The sequence below is a fragment of the Pangasianodon hypophthalmus genome, chromosome 22 (assembly GCF_027358585.1).
Source record: "Pangasianodon hypophthalmus isolate fPanHyp1 chromosome 22, fPanHyp1.pri, whole genome shotgun sequence".
In the NCBI taxonomy this organism is placed as follows: Eukaryota; Metazoa; Chordata; class Actinopteri; order Siluriformes; family Pangasiidae; genus Pangasianodon; species Pangasianodon hypophthalmus.
Genome location: NC_069731.1, coordinates 3,318,335 through 3,341,580, shown reverse-complemented (window position 1 = coordinate 3,341,580; position 23,246 = coordinate 3,318,335). Strand labels below are relative to the sequence as shown.

Here is a 23,246-nt window from a genome sequence, read left to right as displayed (position 1 = left end):
AGTGATAACAGGAGCTAACTTGTTTTGTGGATGTTCCACAACATTAAATGTAACTATAAATGGTTAAAAAAAGTATGATGTTTTATTCATTAAGAAACTGAAAATTGTAATCCTTGGCAAATTGCTGTGAAAGAGGAATAAAATACTTTGGGATGTGCTGTTATAAGAAAATAATCAGCTTGAGGTAACAGTAACAGTTACTTTGCTTGTGACAGACTGCATCTTTCCATACCACTGTTGATGGTTATTTAACTATAACAAGTGTTTATTCATTATGCATTAAAAATATTACAGATTTTTAGTAATATTTTGCAAAAAAAAAAAATTCTATACAATCTTACAAATATTATTAATGCCTAACCAAGCCAGACGTACTTTTTAATACTCAAGAAATGCGTGAGAAAGACAACACGGGGGTGAATTTTGGTGGTATTAATTTGTAAGACAACACTGCCATCTTCCCTCTACACTTCTCTGTCGTTTGTAACAAAAATGGCCGCCCGTGAAAGTCATAAAATTCACAAAGGGCGGGATAACTGTCAATCATTTGTTGAAGCAGCCAATCATCACGCGGAGATTGAGTGCCAATCAGGCGCGTGCTGTCAGTCAAGGCACTAAGCCCCGCCCACGGGTGAATTTTGACCGTAAACATCCCGCTGATTTTGAAAGCGTCGCTAAAGCGGGAGGAAGAAAAGCGGGCGCCATTTTGGTTCGATTCAATGAGAGAGACGAGGAAGGAGGGAAACAAGTTGTAAACTTCTCTTTGGGCTGGGAAGGGAGAGCTTCTCCCACTCCGGACTAAAACGGAAAAATATTGTTGGATGGTGAGTTTATGTGTGTGCGAATTCGCAAATGAATAAAAAAAATAATGTTAGCGCTTTAGCTATTTTACAACCACTTGCTAGCTGCACAGCTGCATAGCTAATGAGGCTAATATCTTCGCTAGCTAGCATGTTTTAGCAACTAGCATACGATTTTGTTTATTTATTTTTTAAATATTAATCTAGCTCGATGTTTTATTTTGTCCAGAACAGCATATATCATATCTACAGCATATGTGTAATTAATTCCCAAATCATTTGTACGTGTTTGTTGTTTTGAAAAAAGAAAAAAAAAAAACATGGAGGCTAACGAAATGTTATTGGTTGCTAGCTGGTATGCTAACCTGTCGACTAGTTAACCTAGTTTTCCTACTGTAGCTGTTTTTGTTGACTTTTTGTAAGTTAGCTAGTTTTGCTAGCTTATTTTAATTCCTAGCTTGTTTTCAATTTTGCAAAAAGCCCATTTTTTAGTTTGCAATTTGATTTTAAGATGATTTGTGTTTAATATGGTTGCTAGATAATTCGCTGGTAGGACTTTGCAACTGGTGCTAGCTAGCTAGGTGAGCTAACGTTAAAAAGACTCGAGCTCTACATATTAAACTCTTGTTTTTATTAGCTCAGTGTTTTGGTATGTATTTTGTCACTCACCTAGTTTTTGCTTTTTTGTATGATGCGTATTTATTATAAATATATATGAGAATGCAAGAAATGATCCATAATAATTAATTTATGTCTACTTCTGAGCTGTAATAACACATGCTCCCAGTCTGAGATTTTTCTTTATTATTAAATAAACCTCATAAATAGTGTCTGTATTGGAAATAACATATTGCTATGATGATGATGATTTGATTTGTGCATTATAATCGTATGGTCCTTTGCATCTAGGTGTAGCTGACCCTTACACATTTTGAGCAAACCCAGGGGCAATGTTTTACGCCCACTTCGTCCTCAGCAAGCGAGGGCCGCTGGCCAAGATCTGGCTGGCGGCCCATTGGGACAAGAAGCTGACCAAAGCCCACGTCTTTGAGTGCAACCTGGAGAGCAGCGTGGAGAGCATCATTTCACCCAAGGTGACTGATTGATTACATGCGAACATTTGGACTTTTCTCTTCTTGTGCAATGAGACGAGTGCAGTAGACGTATGCGGTTATCAATCAAAAATACGCCAAATCAGTTGTCTTCTTTACTTCTTTTTACTCTAGTAATTGACTCAAATTGATTTTTTTTTTTTAAAGAAAACAGAACGTTTTGAGTTCATTATTTGACCTAGCTAACATTAGACACGTATATAATTAACTCTTTCCACCCACAAAAATATTTCGACGAAGAAACAGAGGCGCTTTCGGTGTACAATTAATGTTTAAATCTGTATATGTGATTACTCTTATTTTACACTGGAAGAGATCTCTGACAGCATAAATAAGATTTATAACAGCTGAAAATAAAGAGTTCTGCATTACAGACAGCAAAAGGTTTAAAACGTATCAAATAATGCAGTTGTCTTATGTGTAAATAAATGGGACAAATGATTTATTCAGTTATTGCTTGCTGTTTAAAACACAATGTACATTAAGTCAAGGTCCATTTAATTCCATAGTCTAAACAGAATAAAAGTCAATGGGGATGATGATGTTGTTTGAGTTTTTCCTCGTTATGATAACCTAGACTAAAGATGTCACAGTTTTACGGGATTAATCGACTGTTTAAAGCCACACAAGCTGGTGCTAAAAGTTAGGGAAAAAAATATTACAAATTGTAATATTTTACAGTGTGTATTTTACATATATAAACAAAAACCAAAAGGAAACAAAAAGAGCGAATCTCCTAATTATTGTTCCTGCGTAGAGAGATATTTCTGAGAACAAATCGTCCATAAAAGATGATGTTACTTTTCCTTGATCGTATGTTTGTGCTTATGATCGTAAGGTTAAGGTCACAAAATGTCATGATGGTATTATAATATAATAAAGGAACAATTACATTGTTGTATTGCACATAGAATAGAGACTTTCTTTCTAAATCAGTCATTTGTTTGCAGGTTAAAATGGCTCTGCGTACATCTGGTCACCTGCTCCTGGGGGTGGTGAGGATCTACCACAGGAAGGCCAAGTATCTGCTCGCTGACTGTAATGAGGCATTTATAAAGATCAAAATGGCTTTCCGACCAGGTAAAGCTGAGCTTGTGCTTGCAGAATTCAAACTTTGTAATATCCTAAGCACAGTTTGAGCTTGTTGTACTCTAAATTTAAATGTAGGTGCTGTGCTAAAAAAGCTTGCATTTTAATTTCGTTATGAAATGTCTGTGCCTCAGGGGTTGTGGATCTGCCTGAAGATAATCGCGAGGCTGCTTACAACGCCATCACCCTGCCCGAGGAATTTCACGACTTTGATCAGCCGCTTCCTGATCTCGAGTGAGTTTGGGTTTTAACTGTAGGTTGCTTTGGCAGATTAAGCACAGACAAGCTGGACTGTAAAAGTTTTAGATTTTGCCTCGCTCAGGGTTCATCTAGGACTGAGGTCTTCAGTCTAAGTTAAAAAAAAACCCAAAACTTACAATTGTTTATAAATTTGCAAACCCGTGCAGTCTGTTCTGTTAAAAGAAACAAAATAAGGAATTTTTGTTTATTATGCAGCACTTAGACCGGATATTTGGTTTGTGGTTTTCTCAGTTTTTCTTGTAAGACTCGTTGGCAAAAAATGTTGAGTACACAGATTAGCAGCATCATTTTTTTTTTTTTTTTTTTTTTCTTTTTTTTTTAAATATAAATAAACCTGCATGAAGAAAATAGCATGGTATAATAGTCCAGTGTGACTGCTGCTTTAGCTGTACATTTTTTTTCTCACCATTTGCAGTTTTCCAGTCAAGTATGCCTTTGTAGTCATTCCTCTCATCACATACAGTGTAATGTTAGGAACAAAATACAGTTTCTCCAAAAACGTGGTGCTACACATAACACGGGACTGCGACAGTCAAGAACACAGCGACAAGGTCAATAAATACAATCAACAGACTGTGTGTTGAGCTATAGGGGTGGTGAAGGTACTTTCTGATTCTGCAAGTCTTCCTTATACACTGCTCAGTGTAGATGTCTTCTGTGTTTTGTAAAATAAAAGACTGATATGCAGACTAATGATGTTTTAGTAATCATACTGATGGCATAGTGGTATTACGAGGGAAAGAGGTGGATTAACAGACAGGTTACCCATTAAATGGATGAATAATTAACAGTGGAATCTTTTAAATCAGATTAACTTTAATGGTATAACACTCACAAAAAAGGCACTGTGAGCAAGTTCATGTTTCTCATTTTCAGATTACGTTTAGTGTGTGTGATAGGAGAAGTTCGCGTAGGCTATACAAACAGTTCATGTGAATTCTTTTACGTTGCTGAACATCATTCTGTGTAAAAATAGATATGTATTAAGCAGTATTGTGGACGTGAACTAACTGGTGGTTTCTTCTTCTCCAGCGATATAGATGTAGCACAGCAGTTCACGCTGAACCAGAGCCGAGTGGAGGAGATCACCATGAGGGAGGAGGTGGGGAACATAAGCCTCATGAACGACGACCACTTCGGTAAGAATGAATTCACGCAAAGATACGGCGCCTGGTATACTTATTACAATAAAAAATAAATTCAGTCTCACTAAAGCGCTTTGAGCTTCTGTTTGAAATGTGTTTTTATATATATTTTGCTGGACGTTCTGTAACCTGCTGTTTGTTAACGACAGGTGATTTTGGCATTGAGGACCGGGAGATCCTTAGGGAGGAGACTGCCTTTGAGGACCCCACCTTTATTCATGGACCCTCTGCCTCCAATCTCCTGCTGGAGGCGGAGCCTGGCCCCGCCCACCTTCCCGACAAGTCAACTAACCTCGACTACGACGACTTTGGAGATAACAACCTGGAGAACAGCGATGGCGGGATACTTGGTAAGGACGCGGTAGATAACATTACAGATATTAAACACTTGAATACATGCTTGTTTTGTTAATTTATATACTTTGTTTGTTTTCGCATATTTTTAGTGGATAAGCTCTTGAGTGGCGATGGCGGCGGTGGGATATTCGACGATCCTCCGGCCATCACAGACAGCGTCATGATGCCTCCAGACCACAGAGACGACGACGATGACGACTATGACCACCTTTCACGTAAGCTACTTACTTACAGCAGCTCTACTCCGTATGCAGGATACATGTATGACAAGTTCGAGAATGGGGATAGTACAAGGTGCTGCATAAGGAAGAACCACAATGGGGGTGTGCTGTTATAGGAAAATATTCAATTACAGGGTGATGTCGTACTGTTGTCACACCAACGTTGATTATTTTCCTGTAATAGCACATCCTGAAGTGTTTTATTCCTCTTACACCAAAGTAATTTGCCTCAGTTTCCATTTTCTTATTAATTTAAAAAGTAACACTTTTCGTCTGTTTATAGTTGCACTTAATGTTGTGGAACAGGTTAGTTCTTGTAATCACTTACTGTTAGTATAGAAACAATGTGTTAGGTTTATATTAATGCACTTAATCTGACAGATTTGCAGCTGCACTACTGTCAGAGCTGCTGTTAGAGAAAAGTAATCATCACTTTCTGGCCAGTCAGAACTGAGAATTCTGCGGCAGTGTAGTGTTTAACAGAATCTGCAAGTAAAGGCAAAACTTGATCATGAAAGGAACTGTGCCTTCAGTGCATTGATTAAAGTTCAGCAGAAAGCCACAGCGTAAAATTTTTTTCAGATACGGAGCCGTAATCTTTACATCATGATTGATCACAGTGATGCCGCCCTTTGCCTGGTTGATGGTCTATCCGTGTCCTAGTCAGTCGTGCGTCTCTCTCATCCTGTTGTGTGTAATGTTTCCATCAGCGGCTGGAGCTCCAGACAGTCCTGATTCAGGTCCGGTTGAGGCTCTACCCAACACTACAGACCAGACGGAGCAGACCACGCTGGTGCCTAACGAGGAGGAGGCCTTTGCTCTCGAGCCCATCGACATCACTGGTAAAGGAAGAAACAAAACAGAAGTGATATTTGCATTGTGTTTACATTGTTGGCTACTTCTTGGAAATGTGGTCAGTGCACATACCGAAGTGTAACCATAAGATCAAATATCACCGTATCGTCTTACAGCGGTCTATTTTAAACATCAGAAAGAAAATGTGGCTAGGGAAATATATAATGGAGAAATAGTAAGTTATGTTATACTGCTAGAATGTTGTTCAAAAAACAGAGATATCATTTTCTCATGGAATATTTCTCGTAGTATATTTAATACACAACTAGAAACTTTTTTTTTTTTTTTTTTTTAACAAATGTAAGAACATTTTACAGAGTTTTGCTGTTTCTCATTAATTATAAGATGATTTATGTATTGAAGCTAGACTTGACCAGTCAGAAAGGCTTGTGATAAAAATGTTTATTGTTAATAAACAATATTTGCAGAGTTGAGGGGTGGTGTATAAATGACGAGTGGTGTTTCTGTCCTTAGTGAAAGAGACAAAGGCGAAGAGAAAGAGGAAGCTGATCGTGGACAGCCTGAAAGAGCTCGACAGTAAGACCATCCGCGCTCAGCTGAGCGATTATTCCGACATTGTTACTACACTGGATCTGGCCCCACCTACCAAGAAGCTGATGATGTGGAAAGAGACTGGAGGGGTGGAGAAGCTGTTCTCTCTGCCTGCCCAGCCACTGTGGAACAGCAGACTGCTCAAGGTATGAACTCGACAAGGGTTTATGGCATAAAGGTTAAAGCCAAGCCTGCACATCTATCCTGAACTGTTATGATTGGCCGGGAGAAATGTGAGTGAATTGGGTTTTGGGTCATCGGGAATCTCAGTTTAGCTTTATTCCTCGTAGCAAGGTGAAACTAAAATAGTGAAACTGTTTTATTGACCAAGCGGAGGACGCATTATTATTTTCTTACTGTTCATCTCTGACACTCAGTCATATTAAATTATTTTGAACAACGAATTGGTCAGCCGGAGCTGTTTTCCTCTTTCACGCCAGTGCTCTGGGGAGCAGTATTTTGGGAGTAACGCTAGATCAAGTTGTAACTGTACACCAGCTACGTTTTTAAATTAGATTCAATTTGTAATAGGAGAGAAGTTCAGAAAGTTCAAAAGCCTCAAATCATGCATTGAAATACATATTTTTCAGTAAAAGATGCAAGTCAGTATAATCTTCCTCAGACAGGTCCACAGCAAAAATGGACGACTTTCACATTTCATTCATTGCTTTTTCATACCCACCCCCTTGTTCGATGGTATTGTTTAGAAAGACTGAAAGCTCGAGGCTTTCCGACGTTTGTTTCAGTCGGAAGTCATTCTGCTGAAGGATAAAGAGCTCCTGAGCCTGTTCCTAGTGCAGGCTAAGAGGGTACAAGTCTTTGAATACAGTGTTGTAATGCGTGAACAGTCCAAACGCCACATGCCGTCCATGCCCTATTCATTCTCTACATTTTTTTTCATGACCCTGTTTTGGGGTCAGGCCCGTGTTTCGAATATTTGTCAAATTATTATCCACTCATCGGATGAATGTTGCGCTTAGCTCCTCGCACAGGATGATTTCATTGGGAGTTCTAATCGCGGAAAACTATGCAAAATGGACCTCGATAAGGAATTCTGTGCACTGCACTTTAGTAGCCTATATTTATCTATTAACTTGCTTGAAACAAATCCTGTTAAGATTAGTGTTTTTTCCACTGAATGTTTATTAGTGAATATCCATTTGTTGTATTATACACTCCAAGACCTATACTAGCATTTTATTAAAGGCCCCAGAGGCTTAAATTCAGATCTGTTATGTGTGAGTGCTGTGTTAGAGGTAAAATGATGGTGCGAGTTGCTCACTTGCTCTGTGCGTTGTAGATGTTCACACGCTGCCTGACTCCACTGGTGCCAGACGAGCTGAGGAAGAGGAGGAAGGGTGGCGAGGCTGACAGCCTGGAGGAGTTCCTGAAGGAGCTGGAGAACCCTGAGGTTCCCCGTGAGGAACAGCTGAGCCACAGGCCCGACATCATTGGTAAGGAGGATGCTGAAAATGGAAGCTTTTTAAATATTTTCAAATACTAGATTCTGAATTGTTCTGTATGTGATATGACACCAGACATTGTGTATATGAGTGATCAGAACATTTCCTTTAGTGCTATGTTCACGTTGTCATCAATCATTCACAGTGTTGCTGGTAGAACAAGTGGAACAGTCACTTTTCTTTGTCTACAAATCATTTTACACAAAGTGAAAGCTACCACATGTAAACCAAATGTCAGGCTTTCACAGCAGAGGTTTTCTTTGCCTTAAGGCTTTTGTTCTGCATTTCCTTTTAAACATGGATTTAGCTCTCTAACGAAGGCAGAATCCTGTCATGTTGATCTTTTGGTAATGTCAGAATTTAAGGAGTTATTTGGATGCTGGATATTTGTAGATTTTCACCTATCCGAATGTTTTCAGCTTTTGTTTTTACAAGCAAATCATTTTTCATACTATAGACATGTTCCAGGATGAGTACTTCCTAAATAAAGATTGCCATGAAGATTTTTTTCCTCTCATTTTAATCTCTGCACTTGTGTACGTGGTGCCGTGCTATAAATCTTGAGCTATAATTTCAGATAAACGTTTTCCAGTAGACGATGCAATTCAGTTTAATCTTCCAATGACGCCACATCAAAAACAGCAGCATCTTCATCTCTGGACCATTTTGGGTCTTTTTTTTTTTTTTTTTTTTTTAACTCATTTATACTGCTGAGCTCTTTATCAGACTATGTGAGTGTCTGTATGTTTGTGTAATTATAAATGTTAGTACAATGGATAATTTAAGAGTTTTTCTGTCCTCTGTAGATCAAACCATTGTGGAGGAGCCCAGCATACTGCATACTTCGTCTGTGGAGGGCAGCAGAACCGCGCTGGACGAGACCCTGATGCCGCCTCCTTCACGGCAGCGTGGAGTCAAACGCAAGTCCCAGGAGCCCGAAGCTGCTCTGCCTGTGAGTCTCGTGCAAGGCTACTCCGTCAGGACTTTCATTTTGGCACGATGTTTCTCCTTAAAGCATGGACAAAAGTGAAAGTATGTTTCTCTTTCAGACGATGAGCATACTGGATCAGTCCGTGCCTCCGCCGATGGAGCAGTCGGTGTTGTCCCAGCAGCTGGACATGCCACAGGTTGACCTTCCTCCAGAAGACAGCGGCAACCTGTCGAGAATCGTGCCAGAGCTCGACTTGCTGGGAGAGAAGAACAAGGACAAGGAGGACAGCGAGGAGGAGGAGGTGAGCGCCGACTTCCACTGGTTGAAGGAGTCACTTAGGGTTTCATTATAAATTCAGATTGCCTTATTCAATAGAAATGTTGATTGAAATGTTCAGACATGGCCGTGTAGTAGAGCTCTTACTTTAGCTGAGAAGAATAATAATGACTGAATGTAATCGTTTTATTCATAAAGGAGGGCGAAGGACAAGGTGGAGACCAGGACCAAGAGGAGAGACGGTGGAACAAGAGAACCCAGCAGATGCTGCATGGACTTCAGGTGCAGATCTTGCAGCATTTCATAATTACACAGATTTATTTGTTTGTTTATTTATTTATTTAACCTAAAGTGCTTACTCTGGTTTGCTATTTAAAAATATATTGCCTTATAAATATAATCAAAAAGCTTAGATCTCTGTTTCTTAGAATTAAAAAAAAATTAAATCTTTTTTTTAAGACCTATTTTTTTTTCCATTTAAAATATGTTTAATAATTGTATTTTTGATTTTCTCAGTATTTTGTGAATTTCAATGTTTGTAAACGTACCTGTCTCAAATTCTCCCTGAACCAGTAACAGAAAAATGTGCTTGTGAGATGTTTGGACATCTACTTGTTTCTAGCTGAAGAGCTTTTAGACGATTCCCTTGTTAGTCAGCGTGTGTTGAAGTCTGATTGCATCCTTTGGTGTTTTTCAGCGTGTGGTGGCTAAGACTGGTGCCCAGTCCATCAGCCTGCTGGAGCTTTGCAGAAACAACAACAGGAAACAAGCCGCCGCCAAGTTCTACAGCTTCCTCGTCCTGAAGAAACAGCAAGCAGTGGATCTGTCCCAAGCCGAGCCTTACAGCGACATCATCGCTACGCCGGGACCGCGATTCCACATTGTATAGACGCATGTTCTTCTGTTTTTAGCTTGTATTTAACACTTTTTACTGTTTCTCTGTCTTTTGTACCTATATCTTGGGCTTGTTTTGGACCAATTTTTTTTTTTTTTTTTTTTTTTTTTTTGTAAATCAGGAGCAGTTGATTGATCATGTCGAAATTTTACTCCATGCCCAGTTTGCATGTCAGTCCCTTTTATACTCCCGTAACTTCAGTACCAGACTTTTGCATCCTCATTTCTGTATTTTCACAAATTGTTTTATCGTTATGGTTTTACTTGCCTAGATTTTACATCGAGATACTTCGTAGAATAGCGATATACAGTTTTACCTTTATGGTAATATCACATTTGAGAGACAAAGGTTTATTTTTGGAAGTCTGGTGTATTTGTTGAATAATGCAAAAGCATTTTGTATCTCTTTTAATGATGGTTATTAAAGGTTTATTAAAACAGATTTTGTTCTTAATTATTTGTGGATTCTGATTTTTTTTTTTTTTTTTTTTCTCTTAACTGGTCAATGGATTAGTATTTCATAAAGTACAATAAATTCACTATTCAGTTAACAAGTAAATAATATCAGTTAATAATAAATTAATTTCCATGTTTGATCTTGATGTATGGTTTATTTTACTTTAAGAAGAAGCTGAAGCTATGGTTAGGAGAATGATTGAGACTATTAGCTGCATTGAGACTGGAGCTTAGAAGGAGATTTTGTAAGGCCCTTGTATGAGATTTATTGTAATTTTATTTTTAAAAGGTAACCAAACTGAGTTAGCAGGCTATATTTCCGTAGCCATAGTTCCAGTGATGGTGTATTCATATAGTGTATTCTTGGAGATACCAGCAAATGATCTGCAAAGAACGAGGTTTAAATTTGATTATAATTGTTGAGAAGAAAGATCTAGAAACATCTGACCATCTTGTGTTTGAGTGCATTCTTGTTTGACCTATAAATCTATACAAATAACTGAAATAATCAGCATGAAAGATAAAAGTAATAAAAAAAAAATTATGGAAGAATTATATATTGTCCATAATTTAGTGCTGCTAAGAAAAACTTTTTATTGCTGTTTTACTATTTATAAACAAACTATTTTTTTTTTACTTTGAATCACTCAATTATCAAAAAATGCTGAATCACTCAATTATCAAAAAAAATACCACTAGAGAGAAACTTAAATTTTTACTTTAAAATTTTGTTATTTTTAATGTATTTTATTTTAAATTATTTTATTATTATTTTTATATTGTTCAGTATTTTGTCAGTCTCTACAATATAAATTGTACCTGGTTTGTGAAAGAAACTTGCTGTTTCTTGGGATGGTAATAACAGTCTATGCTGTTTGTATATTTTAATTTCTCTCCAACGATTTAAAAAAAGAAATGATTAAAAACAAAAAAATTGAAATCTTGCGGAAACCGGAAGTGCAGTCATGTTCATTTCCTGTCCATGTGCAACAATGGCGGCGTGCAAGGATTCATCCGCTGGCGCTACTTTCTCTCTCGATTCACAAGTTAAACGCGTTCAGATTGATGGACTGGTGAGTGGCGTGGTCATTTATATGTTTAAACAGTTTTATATTTTATGTTCTGGACAGTAAAATACTGAGGACAGAAGCTAAGACGGGGGAAGGCAGCTAGCTGCAGCGGCTACATGAGAGCCGGTAGGAGACATGCTGAGCCGCGGTAGCTCATGGGCACAGCGCGTTTACAAATCCTTTAAAAGTTTACAGGTTGGTCAAAATAGCTGTTTCAGAGATTTCTGGGCATGTTCCTTAGTGTTAGAAACACAAATACGATGGTATGTCTATAATAATAATAATAATAATAATAATACATTATTATTATTATTATTATTAATTTGGAGATATTCTTATTTTAATTTTATAGTTCATCACTTCCTGGACAACAATTAATTTTTTTTTATGACTCATCCTGTACTAGTCTTGTGTTCGTCCAATTAAATGCTCTCTAGAATCTATACGTCCCACCCCCCGCCCACTGTGGGCGTGTCTTTCTCTACAGTAACAGCTCAGTTTATAGGTCTGTTTTCGGCTGTGCGTCTTGCTGCGAACTATTCCCTCTTCCAACTGTCGATTTGTTTAAAAAAAAAATGGTTGGAGATAATTTATTTGAAAAAAAAAAAAAGGCTGAATTTAATATATTTAATTTATAAGTGAATTTATGAGTGAATTTAATTTAGGAATGAATTTAATTAAGAGTTAATGATTATGCATCACACACTTTTCAGCAGGCTGTTTTACTGACGTTTCACCACCTCAGGCTGATCAAGAACCCGATTCCGTCTTTATACACCGTCAGAGCTTCTCCGTCAAGTATATAATGTTATCAAGTCTGTAATTTAACTAACCCTACCCCTTTAGGTTTTAACCCTGACTCTGAAACTCTGTGGCTTTCTGTCACCACTGGTGCCACTGACGTGTGGCTCGCGTATTACACGCTGGAGTAGATGATGAAGAGATGCTGGCGCTTCTTTCAGTTTGGGTTGAACCAAATTTCCAGCCGCAATTTCATAATATAATAAAATAATAATCACAAAGTTCACAAAAATCACTTTGTGACTTGGGAGGTGTTTAATATCAGGGGGAGGGTCACTAACATGCATGCTAAGACTATGACAAGTAGCAGCAGTCATACATTTTTTTTCCAACACGAGGCCAATCATAGACGTGCATCCAGACTAAAATTATCAGACGACTGTCGAGTTTGGTGGAACACAGTAGGTAATTTGGCCTGTAATTTTTTCAGAGGAGGACGGAGAGAAACAGACAGAAATAAAGTCACAGAGGAGCACATGTTGTTGTTGTTGTTGTTTCGCCTGCTCCCATTAGGGGTCGCCACAGCGGATCACTGGTCTGCTTATTTGATTTGGCACAGTTTTTACGCTGTTTAACCTGCCTGACGCAACCCTCCCCAATTTTATCCAGGTTTGGGACTGGCACTGGGAGTGCATTTTTTATTTTTTTGTACTGGGGTTGGTTGCCTGACCGGGAATCGAACCCGGCCCTAACCACTAGTCCTCCAGGAACCCTACAGTGGAGCACCTGTAAAATAGGAAGTTACCCCATGACCCCATGTGCATTTAATCCTGTCTGGATAGGGATTGGATATCATCCTGTTTAAAGTGGACAGGCATGGGTGAAGGCGGCGGCGGTGAGAGATCCTCCACAGTTGGAAAAAAATGGCTTAAGTGTGTTTAGATTCAGCTGGGGTGTGGCGTTATCTCTGCAATTCAGTCTCTCTGACTAAAACGCGATATGTCGACACGCAGAATCAAACTGCGGCTCTCAAGCCATTTCATGGGGACTTTAAACTATGCTTCACGTAATACCGAGTGTGAGTAGGGCATTAGATTAACATCCATCTCGAGTTATCCGATCACAAGCAGACAGCTGAAACATGCAGCCATTTGCACCTGGCACTTTGACCGTTTCTCCACTGACCACTTGTGATCAGATTTCATACATCAGTGGAGGAAGAAGGTTGTCGTGCACATCATTTTTTGCGTCAGATTCCTGCTGCATTTGTTTTCGTCTCATGCACCTGCATGGGCTGTTTCAAATGCCGTTTTGATTGTGTGGTCTGTTAATGAAACTTGAGATGAGATGTCAAAAGAAGCTATGTATGGCACCTACTTTTATCACTGCTGTTATAGCCACAAGATGATTGATGATTAAATAAACTGGTCCAAGTCGGTGCTGTGCATTTTTCCTTATGACCAACAGGGGGCAGACTTGCATTAAAATACATGGCCATGTTTACCTTAATGCAAATAGAGACTGTTAAACACATTTTAGACACACCTTTGCGAACATTTCTGTAAACATCACACATGTTGTTTCAGATTATAGTCTATTTACATTCCCTAGAAATGACTCAACATACAATCCTCATTAAAATTTCCCATTCTCTCGATGGCTAGAACAGTACAGTATGCTGGATGGGGATCTGGAGAATGTGATTAATAAATAATTCACTCCTCCTTTGGAGCGCAGTCGATTCTGTGCGTTGCATCACTCCGTTGCTGAGCTTAAATCGTGACCATGAATCATCTTTTTTTGTACAGATGATTGTAGGAGAGCTGCAGGAGGCATAAGAGAAGACTGTTTGAGATACAGCTGGCATGTGTGCAGCGTTCATAGGCATCATTAGCCAACATGTGAGACTCTGTGTGTTGTCTCAATTGTCACAGCGCAGGTGGCAGGAAAGACTGGCTGGAAGAACAAACAATGTGCGCTTTCGCTAAATCTGTTTCCATCAGTCATCAAGGGATAAGAGTGGAGGAGGGGATAGAGGTGGTGTTTGGTCATTAATGCCAAATGTACACTACAGGATTTTCCTGTTGCAGGCTAATTTTGGGAATCCATGACACAGCCACTCTCCCCTACCCCATGACAACAAATCTCTCCCCCCGTGATGACCACTTGAATACTATGAGCTGTTTAGTGATGAGATTTTAGCTGCTTTATTTCAAACATTTGATATTTTTGGCAATGAATCTTGTCCTCTTGAGCACCTCTGTGACATGTAATAATAACAATGATGAGAAACAGCCAATGAGAGATTGAGAGGAAATCAAATTCATCAACTCTCACGCGCAGCAGATCCCTGAATCCAGTTTAGCATATGTCTATTTGTGAGGGCAAAATGTAAACACAATAATGTTTCGTATTTTAGAAATTATTTGGCATGTCATGTTTGTTTGGTGGCGCACCATATACAAATCGCTACAACTCTTTTCATTATACCTCCAATTCTCTTTGCAGAACAGACAATCCTTGCTGACCACATCTCCCCAACCAATCCTTTCTCCACATTTGTGCCATATTTTTCTTCTTTCTGTACAAAATAGCAGTACAGAGATTCTGAGATTTTGAAAGTCGTGTAGCATCTGTGCCTAAATATAAGCCAAGACTTTTACTTTGCATACTCTTTCAGCTCTCGGTGCAGCCAGTGAGTATTAGCTTGAAGTCTGACTTCATGGAACGTCTTAATTCAAATGCCTTATAAGCGATTTTCCAAAGGTTTACATCATTCGAAGGTGTTTTCACATTCAAACTCTTTACCAATCTTGCAGCATCTAAATTGAATTGACCAGGATGCATGAAGATATGTACATCTGGACCAACTGTAGTTGGTTCATACACAAGTACTGTGCTCTGATTGCTGGAACTACCACGCTGTATGGAAGAGTTGGCTGCTTTGAAACTGAGAGCAAAAAGAGAGAGAGCAAAATGGACTGGCAAATCACAGCCTAATTGGACTGATCCTTAGCATGAAGAATGGCTTGGATGCAAATGACATGTCATTTCTAATAAGCAGGAAAATTGGCTTCTCTTTACTTTTATATCCTGTTGTTTGTGCATTTCCCAAAAGCTGTTTGAAGATAATATGCTTGTAAATTGGGAACAGATGCACACTCTGGTCAGACCCTGTGATCGCAGCGCTGGCCTTCGTGTGTATTTTGCGGCATCATCCATTTCATTTAGGGAAACAGGTGTTTGACTAATGTTGTGAACTCTCTAGGCTAGCCAACAGCCCCCTTTTCTGAATTGCCAGCTCTATTCCGACTGGTCTGCGCTCTGAGGGAGTTGACCTTTTGGCTCGTTTTGACCTTAAAGCCCGTTTCAGGATTGCAGAGAGAAAACTGCAGGCTTTCAGAACAATCTTTGATCCCAGGGATTGTGCTAAGCTGCTTTTGTTGTGCGTCATAGGTTTGGCCTACTGTCTATCCTGAAAAGAACTGGGAACCTGTGAGGAGGCTAGTCCTCAATCTCAAGTAGTCTCAAGGCTAATAGGCCTATAGGCATTTTCTTCTTATTTTTACTAATCACTACTTAGTTTAGTTAGGTTAAGAACTCGTGTAACTGGTTGGCATTGTGCCATCACATCAGACCAGAATGTGGCTATTGAGGTTTTTGACAGTTTTTGATGAGTACAGGAAAGACTACAGGAGTACAGGAAAGACACTGATTTGTGGCATTTTGTAGTTTTGTGTAATATATTGTATGCTTATCTAAAAGTATTCAATAATGGTATGGACTAAAAGCAGACCTTAAGATGAATTACACTTGGTATACTGGACCAACAGTCATACCGACCAGTGCAATGATTTTGGGAGGATTTTTACCCCATTCCCTCCTGATTTTAGTCATCAATTCCGACCCCTTATCTAGCTCCCCCTTATTGCACAACAGCAACCAACCAAGGAGTGTGAAGTCTAGCATGTGCTTGTTTTGAGACACGTGAAGCTAAATTCAACACTTGAAAGTTGAACACTTGAAAGCGCTCTCTACCCTCTACTGCATACCAAGTTCGCAGACGCCCATGATGGTTGGACTTCCAGCCAAAGCAAAACTGAAAAACATGTCTAGGTAGTGCTAGCCTAGATAAGGTTTATTTGTAATAATTAGCTGGTTAGTGCTAGCTAATGAAATAGCGTAGTGTTATGTTCATTTTTATACCACGTTTGTTTTTTTGTTTCATAAAATAGTAGCAAAACAAACAAAATGAAGACTGTTGCCAAATTTGATGATGTTGGGTTTATTTTTATTAGCGAGGTAGTGAGTTAGCATTAGACAGATATTGGGTGAATTGATATTCTGATTGTATGTGTCAGGTAGGTACTGCCACAGACCAAGTTTGACTTAAGAAGACCATACACACATGTTGATCTCTAAAACAACACTGCTCTGTCAGGTTAAAGGGAAAGTAAACTGCATCCTGCTAGATTTGATTGCATGTTAAAAGGTCTGAGAACTGTAAGATTATGAGAGCCGGAGGCCCCAGCACCAATATTCAGAGGGCAGCTACCCCACAGGGAGGGTAATGACATAGTGTGGATAGTTGTGCTTCCATTAACCTCTTCATGCCCTCTCCTTTGTTCCTACATTTGGTTCTCTCTTTCCCTTAAACCAGATATGATTATAAAGCCACTTTCATGTACAGTACTTAATCTAAATATATGAACTTTATTGTCCATACATATGTTCTGTACTAATACTTGCATATATTGAGCTTCCAGTGCCCTCTGAGTGTCTAAGCATCTTTGGTGTGTATGTCTGCAGGTGGTGCTAAAGATAATAAAGCATTACCAGGAGGAGGGCCAGGGCAGCGAGCTGGTACAGGGTGTCTTGCTGGGACTGGTGGTTGACGACCGCCTGGAGATCACCAACTGTTTCCCGTTTCCCCAGCACACAGAGGACGATGCAGACTTTGACGAAGGTAACCCTGATCTCAGACGTTGCCAGGACAAATATGGTTAGGTTTGAGCACAGAAGGATTGCTTATATCAGAATCAAGTGTACTGTTATCAGCTATAGCTGTTTTTAATTACACGTGCCACATCCCAAGTGGCCTGACGGTAAGTATCGGAGATGTGGTCTTGTGAAACTTGAGTTCTGGCTTTGCTTTGCCAGCCAGATTTAGAGTTCAGCACAATCATTTCACAAAAGTATGTGAGTCAGGTTAAAGTGATAAGTGTGCTCCAGCTTTGGGTCATCACTCATTTGCAGGGAAAAGCCAAAAAGCTGCTTCACACTTTCATTATAATGAAGCTTGCATATTGATTCCTCCTATTAATTTTCTAAATATCAACAGTAATTGCCTTTTTAACCTTTATTTTACTTCGAAAAAAAAAAAGAAAAGATTTTCCAACATATTTGTGTATACCAAATGTGAACCAGCATTCTGCATCATTATGAAAGCTGTAGGAATAAAAAAGCTGGCATTTTACTTCATTATTATAATATTTTTAGCAGGCTTTTACTCACAAGTAGGTCATGCGATTAGCTACCGCTATTTAGTTCCAGCCTTCTGACAGACCAACCCTATAAGGGAGGTCAAGTTCCCAGCTCTCTGAGGGTGGGAAACAACCTTGTTGATCCAGACTGCCTGTTAGAGCTTGTCTAAACGAACAACGGTCAGTATCACTAATGAGCAGCAGTCTGGAAGTTATGTCAAGAACTGAAAGGCCAAGCTGAAAGTGGGTGCCAAGGGACAAATGTTTATAGAACCATGGCATTATCTCATGCCTTTAGTAGAAGATATAGTGTCTGTTTGTTATTTATATCACTAAAACAATATCTGTTTGGTGTTTGGGCACTACTAAATGTTGATAGCAACAAATTAGTTCTTGATTAATATCAAGGCAGAAATTATAAGCACTCCTATCACATCCAAATGACTTCTGGTAATGTTCTGGTTAAGGAGGCAGACTAAAAACCTCAACTCTTGACTTGATTTTGAAGTCATAATTCATAGGCCGGCAGACTACAGTCTGCCCCAGCACTATTTTTAGCAGTCCATCACACTTAAAATCAGTCTCACTGGCCGCTTTTTGCTGAGGCAGTCATCTTGGCTCAATGACAGATTTCACAGAAGCTCATAATTTTGTCCCTCTCCCTCCCACCTCCTTCGCTTCCTGTGAGCATGATAGCAGATGTAAAGGTAGTAAGAGGACTTCGTTATTGCTGTGATCATTCTCCCCAGCCTAAGAGAAATGCCTCAGTGCCTGCTGCTGCGGCAGGTTTTCATTCTTTTTAATCCTTCCGTGGCAGTTATTTTCCTTGCCTCTCAAAAGGTGGCAGTGTTGCACTTCCGGTTTCTGCACTGCCATTTCAACATGAAGCCCCAAACTGACGAGCCAGGAAGCAGAGCTCAACTCATTCCAGAGTTTGTGCCTTGTAAGAGCAGTGTGTTAAATGGGCAGTTGGCCGACAAAAATCTGTGTGTACATTAGCCTGATCATCGACCCTTAACTCAAATCAAAATGTCTGCAAACTTCTGCAGCCCTAACTGATTGAGTGAGTTTATTGGTCCCTGGTGTGTGAGTGTGTGTCGTGGTTGGAAACCTTGGTTATGGGGCACAGATGCTGAAAGTTTGGTTCCTTTAGTTGGATGCAAGCTATTTATTAAGAGTTCCCAGACAGAACAGCTTTGTGGTACACACAGACTAGGATGAAAGTGTGTCCCCTTGACAAGTGGATTGTGTCCTTCAGTATTCATTCATTTATCTTTAGTAACTGATTTATCCTGGCCTGTGTCAGGAACATGGGGTGCAAGGTGTGACTATGCCAGTCCATCACAAGGTACTATACACATTTGCCCATCTGGGGGCAATTTAACATAGCCAGTCCACCTACTGGAATGTTTTTGGGAAGTGGGAGGGAACTGGAGAACCCGGAGGAAACGCATGCATACATGTGAGGAACATGTGAAACTGCACACAGACAATAACTCGAGCTCAGGATCGAACCAAACCCTGGAGCTGTGTGGCAAAAACACTATCCACAACACCACAGTGTCGTCTTCAGGCGTCTTCATGTTTTTAGATGCTTTTAATTGCCTGGCTCAAATATGACGATCTAAACCTGGTATGGTTTCGACATTGCCACGAGAGAATTTTGGGAACACTTGGAGAAGCAGTTTAGCTTCGGGCTGACCTCTAAACCGCAGATCTCATCACACACACCTCAGGAAATCATATGATATTCATGATGGCTGTCTCCAGCTTGAACCTAAGTGGGAAATAGGATGTTGGAGGTTTGGCACTGGTTCTGGATCTTTTCCCCTAACAGCTTGGTTTATTAAAGGCTTTTGGTACCTTCCTGGAGTTTTTCCTCTGCAAAGTTTTGGCAGGTTGCTTTATACCCTTCTCTTCCTCAATCGAGCTGTAATTAATTGAGTATCTCTGGACAACCACACCAAAGCCTTCAGCTGGAGTGACAAGTGCTTTACTAACTGGAATTAAACTCCACTTCTTCATTGGGAGATAATGAAACTTTGTGAGAGATGTTCATGTTTTTTGAGCCTCTGCCTTGTAGCAGTAATCAAGTTTGTATTGAGACCTTAAGGAAATTCTAGGATCCAAAAATTCTAACATTTATCATTTAAATAATATCTAGCAGGAATGAGTAGTGCCACCTTGCCTCCACAAGCTGCCTGTTGAATTTGCACAATGAGAAATTGGTGGGCCAGTTTCCAACAACAAAACCTTGCAGTTTCTCCGATACTCGGGCCAGCTCTCAACAGTGAGGGTAGTGGAAACGTAATTATCCATATGTCACCATCCTGAGCATGGAACACCTTTAACAAACAGCACATTAGAGAAGCAGGACAAATGTCCTCAATTAAGTCTTGTAATAAACCCATGTGGGTATACTGTAGAACACTGAAAATATATTCAGTCTAGATATGACTGCATTTTATTAAAAATAAGAAATTTTGTGGGGTCTGTTGGGTGCTAATTTGTCAAACTACTACTCGTTTGTGTGTATTTTGTAAATGGCTGGAAAATAAAAGGTTAAATTTTACTTAATCTATTGAAATTGATGCAGAACCCATTATTATGGAAATGTAAGCCACTTTTTGGCTTTCATGTTCAAGTACAAACAACTGAAACTGACCTCAAACCTCCTTCATTTGCAAATTATGGGATGGAAAACCCTTGTCTAAAGGTAGCAAATATATTTTTTCAATATCGCCTAGGAGTTGAGTGAACCTGAAACAAGCTCCAGTGAATGAATCTCACTTTAGCAGTGCCATAACTTGCCTTTATCTGTCTGATGGAGGACTTGAAGCATGATATGCCAAACTTGAAGAACCCACCCAACACTGTGAAGCTGTTTATCTTTAAATTGACAGCTCACCATTCTCGAACAAGTGTGGATCAGTTTAAAAAGTTTTTGTTAGATATTGCAGTTGCCTACCGAAGTCAACGGCATTTTGTTTCTTGATGCAGGAGTACATAGGAAATTTATTGAAGCAAATAAATGTTGGTATCCAGTCACTTTTTTTGAGGACACAAGCAAGGAGGAAATGCTGTGAACCAGACTGTAACTGCCATTTTGATTTTGCCATATAACCCTGGAAATTGTCATGAAGATGTATTGTGAGGAATAAGTTGTATAGCTCATCTCCTTTGTGTGACATACTGAATTATTAAGTCAGCTTCTACTGAAGCTGTTGGTTTTATCTACCTCTTCTTCCTCACATGCAGTAGTGCACTGACTATAGGGGGGAGGGAAATGAAGCTGAAGCAGCTGATGTTTGGAGAGCTGCGTGGCACCTGACATCATCCAACAGCTTTAATTACAACACCAGACAAAAAATACTGAGGTTCTTTTGGGTAGACCACAAACACCTCGGAGTGGAGTATGTGTGCTTGTTATTCTGATGTTGTACCACTATAAATCCTGTTGAACTTTCTGTCTATTGCACTCAAAATCCTACTGGTCATTAGAGATTCACCAGAGATGCTATGTACAGATTGAGTGTGAAATATGAAATCATCAACCATTTGCAGATATGCACTGGGCCACCATTTGCTGGTAGAATAATCCCCCTCCCCTTCTGTTCTTCTCTCCCCTGTCTGCCTATTTCTCTCATCACCTGATAGGAGAAGGATGAAAATTGGGCAAGGGCTGAATGGCTGGCATTGTAACACATGTCCAATACACACACATTTCTCTAGTCATCTTTTAACAAATCTTTGTGTGGCTGGAATTGAACTGTCTCTCAAGCACTGGCTCTTCTCAGCTCCAGGTGGCTGAGGAGTGGACTAATTTTTCCCCACTTATGGCTGCATAGAGAGATCTGCACCCTGCCTTGTTCAGTGTTTCACTAGGCATCACAGATTAGTGGCAATTAATCTCAGTTAAGAGAAACCTGTGTATGCTTGGCATCCGTCTTCGTTAGTGGGGTTGTTAAATGCAGTGCTGGGTTGATGTGGCGATTGCAGATCGAAATAAACAGCAGAGTCATATCAGATGTCACAAAAACAGTCGCAACAGGCAAGCACGTCCTCCTGCAGTCCCTGCAATATTTCCTTTCAGAGGCAGCTGCTCTTTTTCACCCTTTCTCCATTTCCCATGCCTTCTCACTGCCTGATGCATTCCTACTGATGTCTACATTACTGAATACTCAATCAGGATGAGTCACGTTGTTCTGGCAAAAGGCAGGGTCATGCAATTAACAATTAAAAGCTCCCTTCCTCCTTCTTGTTGCATGACGGTAATTATTTCAAATTAACAGAGGTAAACCGGAGGTCTGCTAGGAAGATTGTGGCTATGTGCATGCATTAATGCTAATTGTACTCCAAATTGTGATAATGATTAATCTTTGATTAATTGCACTTGCCTAATACAGAGTTATTGCTGATGATGGTCTCTCTCACTCGAGAAGAGGGAACTGGCATGGATTTCCATTTATCTTGAGATGGGTGGTTAATATCGACATCAGGCTCCTGAAGAAACATCACAATATTTACATATAATGCTCATTAGCTAACCTAGTGTGCATGCCCAATCCTGTGTTTTGGTTGCCCGGAAACTTTACTGCCTAGGCCAAAAAGTACAGACAAATTAGTAGCTCAGATTTAATTATCAGTCCTGTTTTGACTCCAATTGCCATTCTTTGTTGGAATCAGAAATTGCACATCTGCTGGTGGTTTTTAAGCATATGAAACACTTTGTAGCTGTGTAGCCATGGAAATTGATTGATGAATGATTTATAACCCATTTCCTTTAAATGCAAATGAAGCCCAAATCCTAGACTTGCCTCTTGTATTTTCTTTTCCTTTTGCTGTTTTATCACAGCTGCAAATAAGTCCGTTTCATGGAATACGCACAAGCCTGTTAAAGAGTTTTAAATGTTTGCAACTGTGGATATTTGCAGAGCAAAATTTCAGCTTCGCGGAGGACATAAACACGCTCTGAAGTCTACAAGGTGAGGAACGAATGATTAACTGCCTTCCGGGTTCTCTTCCCTGTCCTGACGAAAGAGCAGCAAATTTAAAGCTTTGACCATCCATTCCAACATGCCACAACAGCCTAGAGGTTCTTCTAGGGCATCCTGTGCTGTGTACACTGAACACCATCATCGCTTGCAGTCTCGCTCTGATACAACCTGTCATTTAACTCTGATCCCCTGTCATTCACTCAACACTGTTATTTTATTCCACGGTGTGATGACATTGCAGGCTTGGCCATCTCCTGTATTAAATTAGAGAATTGTTGTTTGCGAGTGCAGAGGGGTCCATGCATAATTTATAGTTCCTTTTATTTCGCTTCTCATTCCCAAGGTCGCATGTTGGTGGCCTTTCTGCTTAGATTGCTCTCCTGATAATAAGGCCTGAATTGATGTTCAGATCCACCTAAATGAATACGCTTCTGCTCAGACAAAATCACATGCCCTTGCTCTGATGGTACAGTTTGATATTTATAGCTTTAGCAGGAACAGTCCGAGCAATGAAATGCATGTGATTTAGTGGTACAGCTCATG

At 39.7% G+C, this 23,246-nt stretch overlaps 2 protein-coding genes across 2 annotated transcripts in view; both read left to right on the top strand.

Moving 5' to 3' along the window:
* Positions 1-649: 649 nt before the first annotated feature.
* rad21a (RAD21 cohesin complex component a) lies at positions 650-10,410 on the top strand. The gene is made up of 14 exons (XM_026924865.3): positions 650-824; positions 1,710-1,894; positions 2,863-2,992; positions 3,136-3,235; positions 4,295-4,401; positions 4,557-4,757; positions 4,854-4,979; positions 5,696-5,827; positions 6,315-6,538; positions 7,693-7,846; positions 8,662-8,807; positions 8,905-9,087; positions 9,261-9,344; positions 9,760-10,410. Exons 2-14 carry the CDS (start codon positions 1,751-1,753, stop codon positions 9,949-9,951), a joined length of 1,923 nt encoding a protein of 640 aa, XP_026780666.1. The 5' UTR covers positions 650-824; positions 1,710-1,750; the 3' UTR covers positions 9,952-10,410.
* A 943-nt stretch (positions 10,411-11,353) lies between these two features.
* eif3ha (eukaryotic translation initiation factor 3, subunit H, a) overlaps positions 11,354-23,246 on the top strand; it is a 28,691-nt gene continuing 16,798 nt past the window's right edge. The window contains exons 1-2 of the mRNA XM_026923962.3: positions 11,354-11,485; positions 17,033-17,189. Of these exons, the coding sequence (XP_026779763.2) occupies positions 11,378-11,485; positions 17,033-17,189 (265 nt within the window). The 5' untranslated portion in view covers positions 11,354-11,377. The remainder of the gene's footprint in view (positions 11,486-17,032; positions 17,190-23,246) is intronic.

What these genes read in the sequence shown, in the direction of transcription:
- rad21a (XM_026924865.3), top strand. Translation starts at nt 1,751, where the DNA reads ATGTTTTACGCCCACTTCGTCCTCAGCAAGCGAGGGCCGCTGGCCAAG. An exon ending in CGACTATGACCACCTTTCAC is followed by an intron (nt 4,980 to 5,695) that starts GTAAGCTACTTA and finishes TGTTTCCATCAG; the next exon opens with CGGCTGGAGCTCCAGACAGT. An exon ending in CCACAGGCCCGACATCATTG is followed by an intron (nt 7,847 to 8,661) that starts GTAAGGAGGATG and finishes TGTCCTCTGTAG; the next exon opens with ATCAAACCATTGTGGAGGAG.